The sequence below is a fragment of the Bufo gargarizans genome, chromosome 4, assembly GCF_014858855.1.
Source record: "Bufo gargarizans isolate SCDJY-AF-19 chromosome 4, ASM1485885v1, whole genome shotgun sequence".
Taxonomy (NCBI): Eukaryota; Metazoa; Chordata; class Amphibia; order Anura; family Bufonidae; genus Bufo; species Bufo gargarizans.
In genome coordinates, this window is record NC_058083.1 from 241473625 (window position 1) to 241492763 (window position 19139).

At 38.7% G+C, this 19139-nt stretch overlaps 1 protein-coding gene across 1 annotated transcript in view; it reads right to left on the bottom strand.

Annotated features, from left to right (window-relative positions):
* Positions 1-639: 639 nt before the first annotated feature.
* LOC122935352 (collagen alpha-1(IX) chain-like) overlaps positions 640-19139 on the bottom strand; it is a 115672-nt gene continuing 97172 nt past the window's right edge. The window contains exons 30-34 of the mRNA XM_044291117.1: positions 17668-17814; positions 17504-17558; positions 14781-14969; positions 8264-8341; positions 640-1671 (exon numbers count right to left, since the gene is read on the bottom strand). Of these exons, the coding sequence (XP_044147052.1) occupies positions 1475-1671; positions 8264-8341; positions 14781-14969; positions 17504-17558; positions 17668-17814 (666 nt within the window). The 3' untranslated portion in view covers positions 640-1474. The remainder of the gene's footprint in view (positions 1672-8263; positions 8342-14780; positions 14970-17503; positions 17559-17667; positions 17815-19139) is intronic.

The window sequence follows — 19139 nt, forward strand, 5'->3', positions numbered from 1 at the left end:
GAAACATAATGTTATATGGCAACCATCTAAATGAATGGTTGTCCATGTAAAATACATGTATCAAGTTTGGCCAGCTCCACTAGAGCAAAAGTCACATTTTTAGCTCTTTCTCAAAAGGTTATTGAAATGCACCTCTATGATATCTATGTGACAGCTATATGCCCCAATCAGTTGAGAAGAGACAATCACTTTAAGGCGTCTTGTATTATACGTCCTATAGCTATATTCAAAATCGGACAATGTTTGACAAGAATATAGAAGCAAAATGTTCCATTCACTTATTCTTGACATGCACTATTGATCTTTGTAGCCACCCGCAAGTCACTCACAGCTACTAAAGAATATGAGAGAAGACTAAAATAAAGCAATCTACCATATGTTTCTAATAGGTCTCCTAACATTAATTAAAGTTAATGCCATTACTTTGATATATACCCCCTGTCGTTTCTATATAGCTTTTGATAAATTAAGCATACATATAAACTTTGAATTATCCCATTTGCAGAATAAATGTTTGAAACTGAAAGCCAGATGTCTCCTCGGGGGTCCAGTTCAATTTCCTCATTTAACTTAATTAAAGCATACATTGAAAAAATGCACAGGGTTACGAAACAGTATTTATTCTTCCTTTTCATTTTCTCAAACAACCAGAGATGCCACATGAAAATAAATATAATCTCAGTTATAAAACTATTTTATTTCTGGATATTAAAATCTGCCATTGCTTTCATCACATTGAGGAGCTGATGTCGCATAGAGACGAAGTCAGATAATAAACGCTCATACGCACAATGCTTAAAAAGAACATAAGATTAAAGTTTTCTTTAATTACAATGTATGTTGAAGGCACACTGGTTGTCAGAGTTACCCATAGCACATTTACAGAGATTTACAGCACATGTCATGTACTCAGTGTACCACATTTTGTACAGGAACCATTTCCCTCCATGGATATACAGTGAACGGATATAAAAATCGCACAATGGATTGACCATAGATGAAGGTGTAGTTTCATTGCCTGGTTACCATTTGGTCTGGGCTCATACACGTCAACTGCATTCATATTTGAAGCTGATGATGCATTTTATAAATGTATACCTTATGTCACTGTTATATACCTTTTATGTAGTCAGTTGGGCTATAGACAGTAACTATGATGGTTATTAAAACTTGAGGTAAATACAAGGCATTTCTTCATCCATGGAATCACCTGCATACCCTGGAAGTGGCAAATTAAATGTATTAAAATTATATATTTCTTGTTTTATTAGAGCTGTTTATGGAGGTCTTCACTGAGTATTTTGAGCACCATCTTTTTTCCCAATTTTGGTAGTAATTTCTCTTAAATTATAAATGTCACAGTTTGTTAATGCCTGCCATCCAGAATTCAAAAGAGCCTTGATTATCCTCTCTCTTGTTGAATCCATTTTTTGACGTTGGTTGCACTTGCAGACAGTAACATGGCATTAGCTGTTCAAGGCCCTTTCATGTTGGAATCTTTAGCAGACTGGGGAGCAGCAATGGCCTGAAGGCTGCAAGAGGAAGGATCACAGTATCCAGCATGGCCAGCAGGACCTGGTGGTCCTGGAATTCCAGGTTGCCCAGCAGGGCCAGGTGGCCCTCTCTCTCCATCACGACCATCTCGTCCATAACTTGGCTTTCCTGGTTCACCTTTGAGAAAGAAATAGATTTATGTGAAACCAAGCTATCTTTTAGTCTGTCAGTACAGAAATCTTTAAAAAGGGCTGAAAAAAATATTGTGCAAATTACATTCTGTGTTGAGTGACATTGTAATGCAATATCAAGCCATGATCTCTCTCTGACACAAAACTTGCTACATTTCAGTAAGCATATTATATCTAAAATGCAAAATTAAATCTAATCTGGCTAATCTTAACATTATACATATATATATATATATATATATATATACGGTATTACCCAGGATGTGCAAGTAAAGCTCCAATTACATTACAGCAACCCATTCTCATAAAATTTTCATATATTTTACATGCAATAAATTTGAACACAAGTATTAGGCATTCACACTGTCTCAAAAGGTCAAATTATCACAGAATGCTAAATGTCTTCAGCAAAAAAAAAAAATGAAACTGTCTAAATGGGGCATGGTTTTAAATATCAGCATTAGAGATGACATATAAATTTGAGCTTGAATGTAGATCTCCATCAGACATATAACTTCCCATCTGAATGCTTTGCACAAAGTGATTTAAACTATTTTAGTACATCACATCTCCACTTAGACTCATGACATCAAACTCTCTCTATACACGATGGAGTTACAAAATTGTGTGTGTTTTGACATTTCCAAACAGGGTATAATTAATTCTGCATTAACCAACAACAAATAATACACCCTATTAATTGATCAGTTTCCCTATAAAGGGGTTGGCCACTTTCCAGCTGCTGCAGAACAATGTGTATGTAAGATGATTATATGGCACTTACTAAAAAAGCATTTGTTGATATAATGCTCCATTTTCTATATTTCGTAAGGTATGCCCCCTGGTTGGGCAAATCTTTTATGTTTGCCCCACAGAGAAACTGCACTTAAAATGTTGGTATTCATGTAAGCACGCAAAAATAACTCCAGACACTACATTCAGTCTCTTCCATTCAAATACACAGCACCTGCCATCTGAGTTTTGTCTAGGTGCAATGTCTGTGAAGTATGGCAGGGGCGTAGTTAGAACTGACTGGGCCCCACAGCAAATTTTTATGGCCCCCCCCCCCCCCCTCTCTTACTTAAAATAAAACCTTGGTAAGAAAAAATGTTTTGTCTTTGTATCACTATTTTCTGACAGCCAAAACTGTTTATATATATGTTTCTGTCTAAAGAGCTGAAGCTTTTAGTTTGGTGGATGAACTGTAGTTTTTATTGGCACCAGTAGTTTTAGAGGTTAATATGGCACACTTACATACGCATGCACCAGATGTCAGTCCAGGACGGTCCTGGCATCACATGTGTCAGAGATGCGGTGCGCGCGTCCAGGGTAAAACCTCACTTACTTGCACAAAAAGGATCGGCACTCGCTAAAGTAGAATTATGATTCAATATTTAATGATCACATACAGAAGGCAAGTCACTTGCCTTCTGCATGTAACCATTAAATATTGAATCATCATTCTACTTTAACGAGTGCTGGTAAGTTAGTGGTAGATAGTCAGTGTAGGTTAGATCGTGATATACTGTAGCTGATTCCAGTGCAGGGCGTTAGGTAATGTAATAGGTTATGCTGTCCATACATACATGGCACAGACATAGTGCTGTGATGTCACAACAATACTTGTTTCACCAATCAGTAATATGTAGTCAGACCTGCTAAAATGTGAAGTTGCACGTATTGCGCAAATATATTTGCATCATTAATTGCCGATTTGCACAATCGCGAATATATTGGAGCACTCTATCTGCATATAAAGCTATTGCAATGTTCTGCCGTGCCAACCATTTTCTCTAATCTCAGGAAACTTCTAGCAGCTGGAAAAATGTAGCAGCAGTGACCCACGCCTGTATTGTGCACGCATTACGCACATATTACATTGCCGATTTTCACAATCAAAAAAATAATCGCGAATTATCGAATATATGATAAATATTCGCCCAAATATTTGCATAATATCATGAATTTGAATATTGCCCTTGCCACTCATCACTATCTGTTACTGCCTGCTATACTACAGGAGGCTGACAGGGAAAGGAGTGGGCATATGATGGGGTGGCTACGTATAAGCTGCATGCTGAAAAAAGAAAAGATCACCAATGGTAAACAGTAGTGCTCTAATTCTTTATGTAAATACACGCTACTAACCATATCCAGATATCTCCTATATACAGAGTAAGCAGATGACATAGATATACAAACAATCACACACTAACACAAACACAGATAAACACATAATACACGCACACATATATACATATACACACATACACATATACACACACATACACATATACACACATACAGACATATACACACACATACACATATATACATACACACACATATATATATATATACAGACATATACACATATATAAACATACACATATATACACACGTGTTTATTTACTTATAGGCTGTGGTTCTCCATTCTCCTCCTTCTCCTCTAGTGTCTTTTGGAGGCTAAAGGACCTGCGATCATGTGACATGATGACATCATCAAAGGTCCTTTAGCCTACCAGTACTGCATTCCAAAAATCCTTCATACTCTGGAATGTACACCTTTTTGGGTACAATTCCCCTAATTACAAAAAGTGATTGACAGCTTTCACTGCATAAAAACTCATCCTGTGCAGGCAGCATTTCAGGCTTGCTTAAAGGGGTTCTCCGGGAATTAAGAAAATGAAAATACGTAAATATAACTTTTTATAAATATATTCCCAAATACCTTTCATTAGTTACAATGACTCGTTTTGTCTAGGGAGCAATGATTAGGAGAAAAAAAAATGTCTGCCTTCCTATTAGTACACACAAAACCTGTCCTAATGGCACAGCAGGACAAGTTACTTCACAACGCTGAGGTAAAAAGTTGCCTCATCCTTCTCTCTGCTCTGCTTGTCAGGGATTATGATCCTGAATACAGTTTAATATGATATTTAGCTGAATCTCTGTAGGAATGGAGTTTGTGAGGAGACATGAAGTACAGAGAGGACGGACAGGACAGACTGTGGTGATGTGGGGCTGTGATAATGGAGACTGCATACAAGTGCTGCTGCTCATTAGCCACATCTGCTCAATTCAATCCCAACAGAGATTCAGCAAAAGATCTTATCGCCTGTATTCAGGATCATAACCCCTGACAGGTAGAGCAGAGCTGAGGATGAGGCAGCTCTTTATCTTAGTGTTGTGAAGTAACTTGTCCTATTGTGTGATTAGGACAGGTTTGTGTGTACTAATAGGAAGGCGGACATTTTGTTTCTCCTAATGATTGCTCCCCAGACAAAATGAACCATTTTAACTAATGTAAGGTATTTGGGAATATATTTATAATGAAGTAATATTTAAGTATTTTTATTTTCTTAATTTCTGGAGAACCCCTTTAAGGCGTTCTGGCAGCATTAAAATAACTTTCTACTTGCCATGCTATTAAAGAGATCTTCCAAGTTATATAAAAACTAATACATGAATGCATACTCATCCATTTTCTCCTCTGCTACTTGCTGCGATATGCGCTGGTCTTCACCAGTGCACTTTGTGTCAGCAATTGGCTGCAGCGGTGACCTGTTCACGGAACATTACCGCTGCAGACAAGAAGATGACATCAGCAGCAGGAGGATCGAAGTGCAGCACTTGAAGAAACAGGGAAGAAAACAGCTGAGTATCCATTCATTTTCTATTTGGAGCCATTTACAGGGGTTGCCCGAATTTTTATATAACTCAGACAACCCCTTTAAGGTACCTCAACCATTAATCAAAATTTGTATAGGTCAAACATCAAAAGAAATAATAACAGTAATAAATAATATTTTATCTGGACCTCTATGAAAACATTGATGATGATAGCAATGCCTCCATAAATCTAGGAACATCATCTATTTCAATTTTCTATGCATCTAACTGAATTCATCTTAGTATAGGAGGCTTCCAGAAATGCAGAACTAAAATAACTAATATAGTATCAATATTATATTTTTTCCTTTTGGAGAAATGGAACAGGAAAGATGTGCCTTCATGGAAAATATTTATAGTCACTGGATTCGGTCAAGGAGGGGAGAACTGTGCCCTGCACTTCTGCCAGCTGTCCTTAATGTTGTGCTTGCTGATGACTTAAATACTTGTCCACAAGGGAGCAGTATTGATTTGTTGAATCATCCAGGCGTAACCTCATCAGGCCTTCGGCCTGAAACATCTTTTTTTTCTGTCAAAGATACACATTCTATTTTATAAGATGATTCTGCCTATTTAGGGAATGTCTTCAAACTACAGAGAGCAGTGAAAAGTGAAGAGCGAATATGATATTAAATTGAGGTAAATATTTATAGTGTTTGTGCACTGCTACAATATTAATCACCTATTCTCATGATAGGTCATTAATATCAGAAAGGTGGACGACTCCAAGCACCCTACTGATCAGCCATTTGTACTGGCATTGGCTTCCTCCTCAAAATGACACTGCACATTGTCTGCACAAGCACCACTACAACTTCAAACAGCTGATTATTGCAGGGTGGCGGGAGTCTGACCCGTCAATCTCAAACTGATGACTTATCCTGAGCATAGGTCAATACTGTAGCACACCATTTAATGTATTAGCACAGCTTGTTAACATAGACTTTGAGTCAAAAGGTGAATGTAAAAAGTATTAACTGAGCCAACTAAAGGCATAAAATGGTATCTCATGCAAGATATGCATCAAAGGGCGTGAAAAGGGCAACATAAAGGCTATAGACTTTCGATTCTGCGTAACTTGTAAAATATTCTTTTATATATCTGCTCTTTCTTTGCTTAGTTATATCGAAACGTTTCCCACTATATTGCACATTCGTATGCTCAGCTCCTCCTGCTCTATAACATGAAGCTGGTAGATGGGACAGCATTGTCATTGTGACAGGTTCCTTTTAGAGTAATGTTTGTAAATAAAATTAGTGGTTCCATGCATGGGAAAACATAGAATTGGGGAAAATAAGGAAAATTATTCAAAGTGCCGGATCTCCTAGTTAGGGTATGTATGTACATGAGTTGGGAGATCTTTGTTCCCTCCACTAAGGGAGAATGAGAGTAGTAGCTAACCTATGCACCACAACGTGGCAGATATTGAGGTTTGCTCAAAGGAGACCATACTGAAGATAAGCACATCCACCTGTAAAGCACATCCAATTTTCCATTACATTGTACACACAGTAAATATCATCAGTAAGGTCCAATATGTTATTTGTTAGTTCAACCCACAAGAAATAGACCTCGTTGGAAGTGACTCCAAAGTGAGCTCCAAATGGATCTGTCTTCTGGTAGATCTGTGATGCCCTTTTTACTATATCAGAGCCGTGGTCCACTAGAGAATCATCAAGTTCTCTAGTTAACCAGTCAGAAGAATTCCTACCAAAGTGGAATAGCTCTTACTTTCAAGGAGGAGAGCATATTTAAAAGAAGAAAAACTACCACAAGAGGACACAGTTTTAAATTAGAGGGGCAAAGGTTTAAAAGTAATATCAAGAAGTATTACTTTACTGAGAGAGTAGTGGATGCATGGAATAGCCTTCCTGCAGAAGTGGTAGCGGCAAATACAGTGAAGGAGTTTAAGCATGCATGGTATAGGCATAAGGCTATTCTTCATATAAGATAGGGCCAGGGGCTATCCACAGTATTCAGTATATTGGGCAGACTAGATGGGCCAAATGGTTCTTATCTGCCGACACATTCTATGTTTCTATGTTTCTATGTCAGCTAAACACACATGCAACTATCTGATTTTATGTGTAGGACTCTGGGACTCCAGGATGTATGAGTCTGTGAGTAAATGGTTGTCTGGTCCTGTACTCGTAAATATGCAATGATGTAACACAGGACTGCCTATTTGTTTAAATAACATAATGTCATTGACATATTCTGATGTACTTCCCGATCAGGGATTCTTCTATGAGTACTGGATTATGGACTTGTTGTCCTGCTGTCTTTGTTTCTAAGTTTGCAAATTTAAAAGCTTTCTATAAATAAACACTATTAAAAATAAAAAATAAACACATGCAACAGCTACATTTCAATTTTAAGACAACATAAAGGACAGATAATAGGACTAGACTGGATATATTTTAAGGAGAATTTAAGGATATCCTAACCAAGACTGAGACCATATACGTTTCATGTAACACTCTATGCATATATTCCCTAAAATACTATAGACATACAGAGCAGTAAATGAATGCTCAATGAACATCAAAACCTCATGAAGAATGTATCTTTAGTGAAGAGGAAAATACATTAATTGGGTGGGTTTTCTAACCACTCTAACCACTTTCTAACATAGGGCTCATCCACCTCTGTGCACAGGATGGGCAGTTCCTATGGCTGTATTCAGTTCTGATGTAAATTGCATGTGTTCATCCATTTTTAGATCTGATTAGCTTTGCCAAGAATTCTGTTGCTGATCTCCTGGGTATTGACACCGTGTCTTTCTCTTATGTTCTCTCCATACGTTATGCAATCTGTGCGGCTTGTCTTTAACATTTCCATCTATTATTCACAATTTATCATTATGTATCTACTGTGCACAGTTGCAGCCACCTGTTATTTCATACCTGTAAGTCCTTGCATTCCTGGCAATCCTTTTGGACCTCTGCCTGGTAGTCCTCTCTCTCCTCTTTCACCAGCATCACCTAAATGTGAATAGTAACATTTAATAGATTGTAGGTGAACAGTAGAGTGCAATGTCCTTTATACATTGCCCACAAAACAGCACTTTTGGTCATACTATTAAAAGCATTCTGGATTTTGTGCACACAATAGCTTGCACTGCATGGCTCTTCCCTGGAGATCTGGAATTATGAATCATATGCCATTTATGCAATTATGCAAAGCAGCCATGAAAGCAGTGCTTGAATATAAATATGAAAAATTAGATTCTCCTTTCACACAATAAATATAGCAGAGGTTAAAATACAAATTAAGAATCATGTTGAAAAGGAAATATATTCTGATCCTCTCCATCCTTCAGCTTTGTAAATAGCCTGACAACAAATTTTCACTCGGTGTGTTTCTTGCAGCCTGATAAATGAAAATGGGATTCTGATGATGTATCGACACTTTTAAAATGGTGTGTGGAAGTGTCAGATAGAAATGGGATCAAACCTTTTAAGCTTCTGTTTTAATGCTTGATGCTGTCCATAAACTGACATGGAAATGCCTATATTATGGTGGCGCTAAACTGATATACAGTGTGTACATCTTTATGCTAATACACTATAGCCTATATATTATGATGATGAGCTGAAAGATATTTCTAGCATGCCATCCACAAGCTTATAGCTTATATAATGTGCTTTAAGCTCATATTTATTTGATGTATGTCCTTCGTATACATATACTGCAGTGCTGTACAGAGTTTGGCACCGTTCACATTAGACTATCTTGGAGAGTCTATATATTTGCATGTGTTTGATAATATGCAAATACTCCAGAGTCCATTTTAAAAAATCAGAAAAAATCATAATGAAATCATTATGGATTACCTGACATTTTTCATAAGACTATAAATGAATATATACTTTAAGATGGCACGGTGTTTAAACAAGTTGCCTCTCTTCAGCAAATGGCATCTAACATGTAGATAAAGTTAATACAAGGCACTTACTAATGTAATTTGATGGTCCATATTGCCTCCTATGCTGGCTGGATTCATTTTTTCAGCACATTATACAATGCTTATATCCAGGGGTTATGACTCACACATTAGAAAAAGTGTCAGCCTCTCTGGTGGCCAGGACTGTGGGAGTGCGCATAGGCACACATCAGCAGAAGCTCCCGTCCCAGCCACCTCATATCTGTTCTGCAGCGATGACCATAACCCCTGTATACGAGCAGTGTATAATGTGATGAAAAAATGAATCAAGCCAACAAAGGAAGCAATATGGACAATCAGAATACATTAGTAAGTGTCTTGTATTAGCTTTATCTACATGCTAAATGTCATTTGCTGAAGTGACACAACCCCTTTAAAATAAAAAATGAAGTGACAAGTTGAGCACTGCTATATGTGTCTTCTAAAGGGGTTGCTATTTTTTTTATAAGAGCAATGTCATAACAATCTTGCTAGTCTTATAGCAGGAGTCAATGTAACTAAGCAAAACAAAGATTGATCAGGTTTTGGAATTCTGCCAAGGCTGCATCCATTTATGGGACTTTACTGCTCAAAAATAATATAATAAAAGCGTTATGTTTGCTTGTTTTTTTTCCCAGTACTTTAATTGGAGTGCATGCTCGATCATTGACCCATTTAAACTCCTCCAATCAGTGACGGTGTGGCTTTGGTTGGATAAGGCTTGGCTTGGCTTTGATATCTAAAAACATTTAACACTCTTAGGGCTCATGCATACGACCGTATGTATTTTGCGGTCCGCAAAACACGGATACGCAAAAAATATGGATGACATCCGTGTGCATTCCGTATTTTGCGGAACGGAACAGCTGGCCCCTAATAGAACAGTCCAGCTTTGTCTGTAATGCGGACAATAATAAAAGGACATGTTCTATTTATTTGCAGAAAAGACATACGGAAATGAAATGCACATGGAGTAACTTCCGTTTTTTTTTGCGGACCTATTGAATTGAATGGTTCCGTATACGGTGCACAAAAAATAAATAAACGGAATGGACACAGAAAGAAAATACATTCCTGTGCATGAGCCCTTAGGATACAGCCACACATGAGTCACGGTCCCTCCCGTGACAGGGGTCAGAAGATCTAGGAGACTGGCTGCACGTGATGTCATCTGACAGCCTCTTTGGTTTCACTTGTTTCTGTTGCTGGCTATGACGACACCTCTTGTCTCACGTGTAGCTTAAGTGGTCATTCCAACTCCTCTATTTAGTCTGGTCTCACCCATTATGCTATGCAATTGATAGGTCCTTTCTGGTTGTGGAAGTGCTGGTGTTTGGTTCTCCTCTGAGTTCCTGCTCGTCCGAGTACTTCGGAGTTAAGTGTCTTTTCCCTATTTCTTGTTTATTGTTATCCCCTATCATTTGGTATTAGGCCTGAGAGAGTCTCCTGTTCCCTCAGCTGGGAAGGAGCAGGTCATCTTTTGTCCTGACACTATTTACAGGGCTTTTTAGGGTCAGATAGGGCTCTAGGTTCTTGCGTATGAACATTCCTACCATCGAGGTCTGTTCATACTGATAGTAGTCAAGGCTGGGTCTAGGGATTCACTAGGTGGTGACCTTTCCCTAGTTTCCAGGCCTAGTACCTTTTCCCTTCCCACACTGCACTGTGACAACATGGCATAAATTCTGCAGATTCTCCGCAGTGGAGTTTTGTTTGGAAATATTGCAGCATATACAGCAGCAAAAAAGTAGATGTGATTTCAGAAACCTCATCTGCATGCAATAAAGAAAATGTGCATAGTAGCCTGACTTGTTTTGTGGTACCAACATGTCAGTTCATGCTGCAGATTTTATCTGTGGCTTTCAGCCTTGAAATGCAAAGGTGGGTGGCAGCAGAAGACCCCCTATTATCCTGGAAGCAGTGCTGCCACAAAAACCAGACCATTTCTGATCAAATTAAGATTTTCTAAAGTGGAAAAGTGGACACGCTACGTGTGGCCATATCCTAAGTGTTATATCACTGATGGAAATAGTAGCAGGAAGGAACACCCCCACCCACCCCATTCAGAATTATGCAATTCATATTTGGTCAACAAATTACAATTTTCCTATGTGCCATGTTCCTTCAGATGCCACATTATGGAGCTATTCTCTCTTTTGCATCCAGGGAAAAATACTGTGCAACATGTAAGCACTAAGCACCAAATGGTGGCAAATGTAGCACCTATGGCTCTGAAGTATGTGTCTCAATACGGGCTCTGTGCAGACTCTTAAATGGGTTGTCTTGGATTTTATTTTTTTAATCCCTTTGCTAGCCAGAAGGAGCTCTGAAGAGAAATATACTGTACTTACTCTCCCCCCACTGCTTGTTTCTAGTTTCCTGGCTGCCAGGCTGTCTTAACTGCACTTCCAGACCCATCTATCAACATCCGCACATTGGGGATCATGTGCACCACAGCAGCCAATGACATCGTTGAAAATCACTGCTGGGTCTCGTGCCAGTTGAGGACATATCACCGCTGAGGCCAGTCATTGACTGCAGCAGTGCACGTGACCTCGTCCATGTGGTTGTTGACAGATAGGGAGCGGAAGTACAGTGCAGACAACCTGGGAGTCAGAGAGCTGGAACTGCGTGGTGGGCATCAGGTAAGTGTGTTTCTCGTAACAGCTCCTGCTGGTGGTGTATTAAAGTGGTTGTCCCACGAAAAATATTGTACAGTTTTCAAACCAACACTGGAACTGAATACTTTTGTAATTGCATGTAATAAAAATTTAGCATAGCCACTGAGTTATTAAATAAAATCGAACTGTTTAGCACCACTTGCTCATAGTTTGTTTTTCTTATTTCTTTGACCTGCTCACTGAAAAGGCTGCACATGCTCCGTTTCATCCTACTGCTTCCTGAGCTCTGATAGGGAGAGCATGGATACGCCCCTTTAGCTTCAGCAGAAAAGACACGCCCCCTGAGCTGCAGCAGAAAAGACACTCCCCTGAGCTGTCAGCTTGATATAAATCCAGCAGAGCAATGAATGGGGAGATCTCTGGATCCATGTGAGGTACAGGGCTGGTTCTAGCTTTGTTAGAAAGAGATTGTCATGTACTGTATGATGTCTGATTTTTTATTTTTTTACATTAGCCATGGGATAACCCTTTTAATAAAAAAAAAAATCCCTGACAACCCCTTTAAGATTCCTTAATCCAAAAACAGTGTTATCTGAATTAAAAACATAAGAATTGTATAAGAATATATTTACTGTGGAGAACTTTTGCTTACGCTCATGCACACTATAGTATTACAATTATGGATAAACATACGCATTAATATGGCAATACTATTACATGTAATGCTGCTGGCACATAGATTGCCAAGTCCACTCGCAAGGGTATTGGTATCTTTAAAAAATCATTCCGCCAAGTGTTTGTGATGCCCTTGGCAGATTGTCAATGTTACTAGGCAACAGGTGCATTGTAATAATCATCCTGGATATTTAACACAGAAGTAGCTTTTTCAAGCACATTTTCAAGCAGCAGCAAGAAACCCCCCCAGGATGATACAGCTAATAAATAACCTGGCTGAAATTAACAATATGTTAAATAGCGTTGTCCTAAACACGTGTTTATTTTGTTGAATAACCCCTGAAAACGTCTATTATGTAATGACATACTGAACTACCACAATCAGTCATAGCATAGTAATTTCCACTGACAGAAGCAGTACAATTCATGAGATTGTGCTAATATCAGCTAGACTCCTCCACTAGAAATAATTAAAAGCATCCGAGCGCACAAAACAGACTATTATAATGCTGTTAGATTTTTTTTTTTTTCATGCATTTTTTTGTAACTTTAAGCTCAGGCTGAGAGATTTAAAAAAACACCTTTGGGATATCCATTTATTTTCACTATTACGTATGTTTATTATGCCTTCTTTCACTCAGATCAGGCATGAGCCAAGGAGTGTGTGTGTACATATATATATATATATATATGTGTGTGTGTGTGTTGGTTGTGGTCTCTCAGCCAAAGCAGGTTGTAATAAAATAATGTGGTTTTGTTTTTATGCAGCATGCATTAAAATATATACAGTACACTAATGTAACTGCAGCTGCTGAGGCGATGCTTCTCACTGCCTCTTATCTCCCCTGCATTTCAGTCTGCCTCTCATCTCCCTCTAAAAAAGAAACTTATTTTGCCCATATCAACCAATCACAGCAGAGCTTTCATTTTACTACAGAACTTCACACAATACTGTAGGCAGGCTTGGACAGGCCCACAGATGAACAGGTGAATCCCTCCCTTGAGCAAGGTGGGCCCTTAGCCCCCCATCCCCTGCACAAGTGACACAGTAGACTGACTGCAATACATACAGATAGGCAGTTTATTATTGTAGATGCATCAGGTGGCTGAGGTGACTTCTAGGCAAAGAGGCAGGCCAACCAGTATCCTCTTTCTCCATAACTTGCCTTCTCAAAATCGTTGCAGGGACACCCATAATCAATAATCTTGAGTTTTTTGCTGTTGCCTTATGCGGTGTGAACAGGTGGAATGTGCATGCAGCTGTACAGTGGACCCCCAGAATGAATTTTACTGATGGGCTCTAGGCAGCCCAGTCCAAAACTGACTGTAGACCTATGTTCCCCAAACTGTCATTTTCCAGCTGTTGCAAAACCACAACTCCCATCATGTCTGCAGCAGGGTAGGATTGGAGTTGTAGTTTTGGAATAGCTGGAGAGCCACAGATTGGTAAACATAGGTCTATAGTATTGTAAGACGCGCTGCATTAAAATGAAAGCTGTGCTGTGATTGGTTGATATGGGCAACAACTAATTTGTCTTTTAGATAGTACATGCAGAGAGATGAGAGGTACGATCCAACAGACTTTAGACAAAGGGGCACTCCCAAAACAGATTAAAAGATGTTTCTTCCAGGGCTGGGCACCTAAGTAGTAACAGGTTTTGCAAAGCTTGAAAAAAGTTAAGTTAAAAAACATAAATAAATTTTGTTTTTAAAACAGTGGATGTTAACTCACTAAAGGGGACAAGGAAAAAGAGTATTTCTCGGTAACAAATAGAATTGGTAAATATTTATATAGACTGATGTTCACCTCTGCAATTCTGTATATATATATATAAAATATATGCTTGGTGAATAAAGTTTTTTCATTTTCTTTACTACGTGGATGTGCTGCGGAATTCTTTTATTTTATATCGTTGGAGGTGGATCGCCTACTCAGCCGCTGGCACTCCGAGTATACTACACAGACAGTGGTGCTGCCCACATTCCTTTTTTATATATATATATATATATATATATACTGTATATATATATATATATATATATATATATATCATGTACATATATATCTGTGTGTGTTAAACTATTCATGTTAAGAGGTATAATTGGTTCAGCATGTGATTTCATGGAAAAACTACCACTTTACTTTCATAATCTCAAGGTCTATCATATTGAGTGTGTTTGATTAGTAATATAATCTCATACCTTTTGGACCTTTAAGACCAATTTCTCCAGGAGGCCCTTTCAACCCAGGAAGTCCTCTTGCTCCAACATGTCCAGGAACACCATTATCTCCTGGTGATCCAGGTGGTCCTGGTGCACCCGGTCGTCCTGGTAAACCAGCTGCTCCAGATTCTGGCCTTCGTAGACTAGCCGCCAAGTTTGCTAACTGTTCTGTAAAACAGAGACATAAAGAGAGTGTTGTTATACAATATGGAGACAAAAATAATGAAGTGATGAAAGCACATCAGATCTAATGCTAGAAATCACTAAAAACTGAAAATAATTTTGACTCATTTATTTCTCTAACAAAAAAAATCTGGTCTTCTCTTGGAAAAGAACTGTTGTTTTTTTGTTTTGCTTTTTTGTTAGACAGACATAGCTTTAGAAGGTACAGAAGTGTGTACCAGTCCAATCAGGTCTAAGTACTAGTGTTGAGGGGCAGGGGCTATATTTGAATTTGCAATATTTCACAAATATTTGGGTGAATATTCTTCATATATTCGCAAATTCGCAAATTCAAAATTATTTTTTTGATTGCGAAAAATCGGCAATGTAATATTTGCATAATGCGTGCGAAATACAGGCGTGGGTCACTTTTGCTACATTTTCCAAGCTGCTAGAAGTTTCCTGAGACTAGATAAAATGGTTGGCGCTGCAGAACATAAAAAATGGCTTTATATGCAGTTAGAGTGCTCCAATATATTCGCGATTGCGCTAATCGGCACTAATGATGCGAATATTTTGGCACAATACGTGAAATTTCCCATTTTAGCAGGTCTGCATGTATGTATGGACAACAGAACCTTTCACACTACCTAACACCCTGCACTGCAACAGCTACACTATATAACGATCTGACCTACACTATGTCCCACTAACTATCTGTAATATATATATATATATATATATATATAAGCTAACTATCTGTAATATATATATATATATATATATGCTAACTATCTGTAATATATATATGCTAACTATCTAATGTAATTAAACATTAAAGCACAGAGCACAGCAATGACACTGCTCTCTCGCTCTCTCTCTCTCTCTCTCTGTTTGCTAGGGATGTTGGTAAGCGCAGACAAAGATATTGCAGCCTTCTCATTGGCCCACAAGCAAGAAGGGAGAGGTTAATGATGGAAAAAATCTAGAATATTCGAAATTGCGAATATATATCACTATATTCTAAATATTCACAAATTCTCGAAGTGAATATTCGCGCCCAACACTACTAAGTATCCGAGGAACCATAAAGTACCCTCTGCCACAATAGTAGCTTTTAGCATTTTGTATGACACAGGGCTTATTACAGATTTTTTTTAGATCCAGAAGCTTTTAATATATTTAGCTAAAGGGAACCTGTCATTAACTTTATGCTGCCCATACTAACGGCGGAATAAAGTAGAGACAAATGAATTGATTTCAGCGGTCCGTCATTTCTAAGTTAAAAGTAAGTGGTTCCTGAGAACCAACATCACAAACATTGCAGACTGGGCCTGGAAAAGAGACACAGCCACCTGAGAAGAGTCCTGGTTACTCATGGATTCCTGCTCTCCTGCCCATCTGCTGATGATTGTCTTCTACCTAGTTTTCTCTCTTTCTATCTAGGAGAGAACTGCCAATCATCAGCAGATGGGCGAGAGTGCGGGAGATTATGAATAACCATCACTCTTTTCAGGAAGATTATGATGCTGGTTCTCAGCAACCACTTACTTTTAGCTCATTAGTGACACACTGCTGAAAGCAGCATTTCTGTGACTATTTTATGTGGTCCTAAGTGAGGTTAGCATAAAATTGATGAAAGGTGCCCTTTAAAAGGATATGTGATATATGTCATATTCAAAGTGATGCATCCAATAAAGTGATTATTTTCCTCAATGGTGCTCATAGTAGAAAATGGAATGGTCTCACCCCTTCTAGTTAAAATACAATGGTCATGCAGAAATCCATGTAGTAAAGAGGAGTCACAGTGCAGGTCTCCTTGCTAGGTGACAACAGGACAAGGTGTTTGTCCCTCCACTCACCCTACTTGGCCTAGTCTCTTTTCCGTCCAGCCAAGCGGCACACCCAACCCTAAAGGGACGACCCCTCTGGACAATCCCTTACTGGTCTGGAGACCCTAGTTTTTACCCCGACACAGGTGGTACCAGTCCTGCTGTCGAAAGAATAGCTGTTGGAGTCCCAGCATTCACAAACAAAAGCATTCCTTAGTGTTTCAAAAGGGCCATAGCATGAAGTTTCATCAGGGGTGAAAAGAGAGGATATACCTAATTTAAAGAGGACCTGTCTCCACAAAATGCAATGCAATCTGAAAGGGAAAGCTGGGCAGATTGATACATAGTCTTGTGGGTGAAGATTTAGTAAAACCTGTAATCTATACATTTATATCTTAGCTTTTTTTTCACGTCCTGTGAACAGTTATTGGTACAGGAAGGAGGGGTTATCAGTGACTGAGCTATGTCTGTATGCTGACTTATACACACAATGTCATCATTCACTGATAGCCCCTCCCTCCTGTACCAATGCTGTTCACGGGAGGTAGAAAGAGCAGAGATATAAATGTATAAATTACAGGTTTTACTGAATCTTTTCCCATAAAACAATATATAAGTCTGCTCAGCTCCTCCTGCTCTATAACATGGTGCTTTCAGATTGCATTGCATTTTATGTTGACAGGTCTTTAACAGTTATGCTTAACATACCTTGCAAAACTCTCATGCAGACTTGCTTAATGTGCTGATCTGTTGGTTCTCTACCCTATGAATGGAAGTGAGGTAAATAAAAAGGTTACATGTAATAAAAAACTGTTAAATACATAAAATACAAAAGCAAAGAAAGTATAGATAAAGCAAATGTAATAACTTACTGCTGGGCCCTGACTTCCTGGTAAACCAGGTGCACCATGTTCACCTTGCATACCACGAGGACCAGAAGAACCTTGAGGACCTTCTACACCTGGCAGACCACGACCTCCTTCTGGGCCACGATTACCGGGCTCTCCGGGGCTTCCAGTCTGCACAAAAAGAGTTACATTTCAATTTACATAGATAAAATATTTCCATGCATTATGCATGTATACATAAAAATTAGCTGAACAAAACGGAATGCTCCAGAATGCATTCCGTTCCATTTGGTTGCATTCCCGTGCTGGACAGAAAACCACTGCAAGCAGCGTTTTTCTGTCCAGCTTGGGATGCAGATCTGGCATGAAACATAATGTAAGTCAATGATGTCAGATCCGTTTTCTCGGACACAAATGGTTTTAATGCCGGATTCGCCATGGCTATGTTAAAGATAATAAAATCGGATCCGTTCATAACGGATTCTGCCGGTTTTATTATCTACATGGAAGAGATTTTGCTGAACCCAGCCGGAGCAAGCAAAAACGCAGATATGATAGTAGCCTTAAAGCCTAAGGGTCCATTCACACGTCCGTGGGGTATTGCGGACAAGAATAGGACATGTTCTATTTTTTTCCGGAGCTGCGGACTGGAAGAACGGGGCCGCGCTCTGGAAATGAGGATGCAGAGAGCACATAGTATGCTCTCCGCATCCATTCCTGCCCCATTGAGAATGAATGGGTCCGCACCCATTACGGATATTGCGGAACAGATGCGGACCCATTCCACGGACAAGTATGTTTTATTATTCCCATTAGAGTCAGTGAAGAAAAAAGCATATGTCAACCCATGATTTATTTTCTTTATACGTAATGGACATTGGCCTTTACCTATACTTTTAAGAAGGTCTTCTTGCTAGAGCATGTTTTTTATAGCTATAATTAGGTAGGGAAATGCTTTTCAAAAACACAATCCTCTTCTTTTACATGAGAAGGATCTGTTACATTAGCAGAGCACTCCTATATCTAGTGGTTCACAACTTGCAGATATACAATATAGGAATTTAATAATAAAAAATAAAAAATGAATGCTGTTGTGTAATTAGAAAGTGCTTAACTGAGTAGTATCTCAAAGATATAACACTTCGGGACCTGATAACATCTATCATATTAGTTTTATTAAAGCAATATATTTTACTTCTCATATTATTTATATTCTATTACTTGATATAATATTGGTTAATTATATTTTATCATTCTATTAGGGCATATGGCCCTCTACTCAGGAGCCCCTCTTTATGAGCCAGAATGTAGTGCTGCTCAGTGAGAGAGTCTCCTGGGTTGGCGGACTGAAGGCATCCTTGTATTACATAGGGGATTCAAAGTGTATGATCCATGGCAGTCAGCTATTAGCCATGGTAACTGCATTTTGAAAACAGTTGCCCCCGAGGAGACAACCCCTCTAATATTATTAGCATTAAGGACTTTCAGTTATAGGG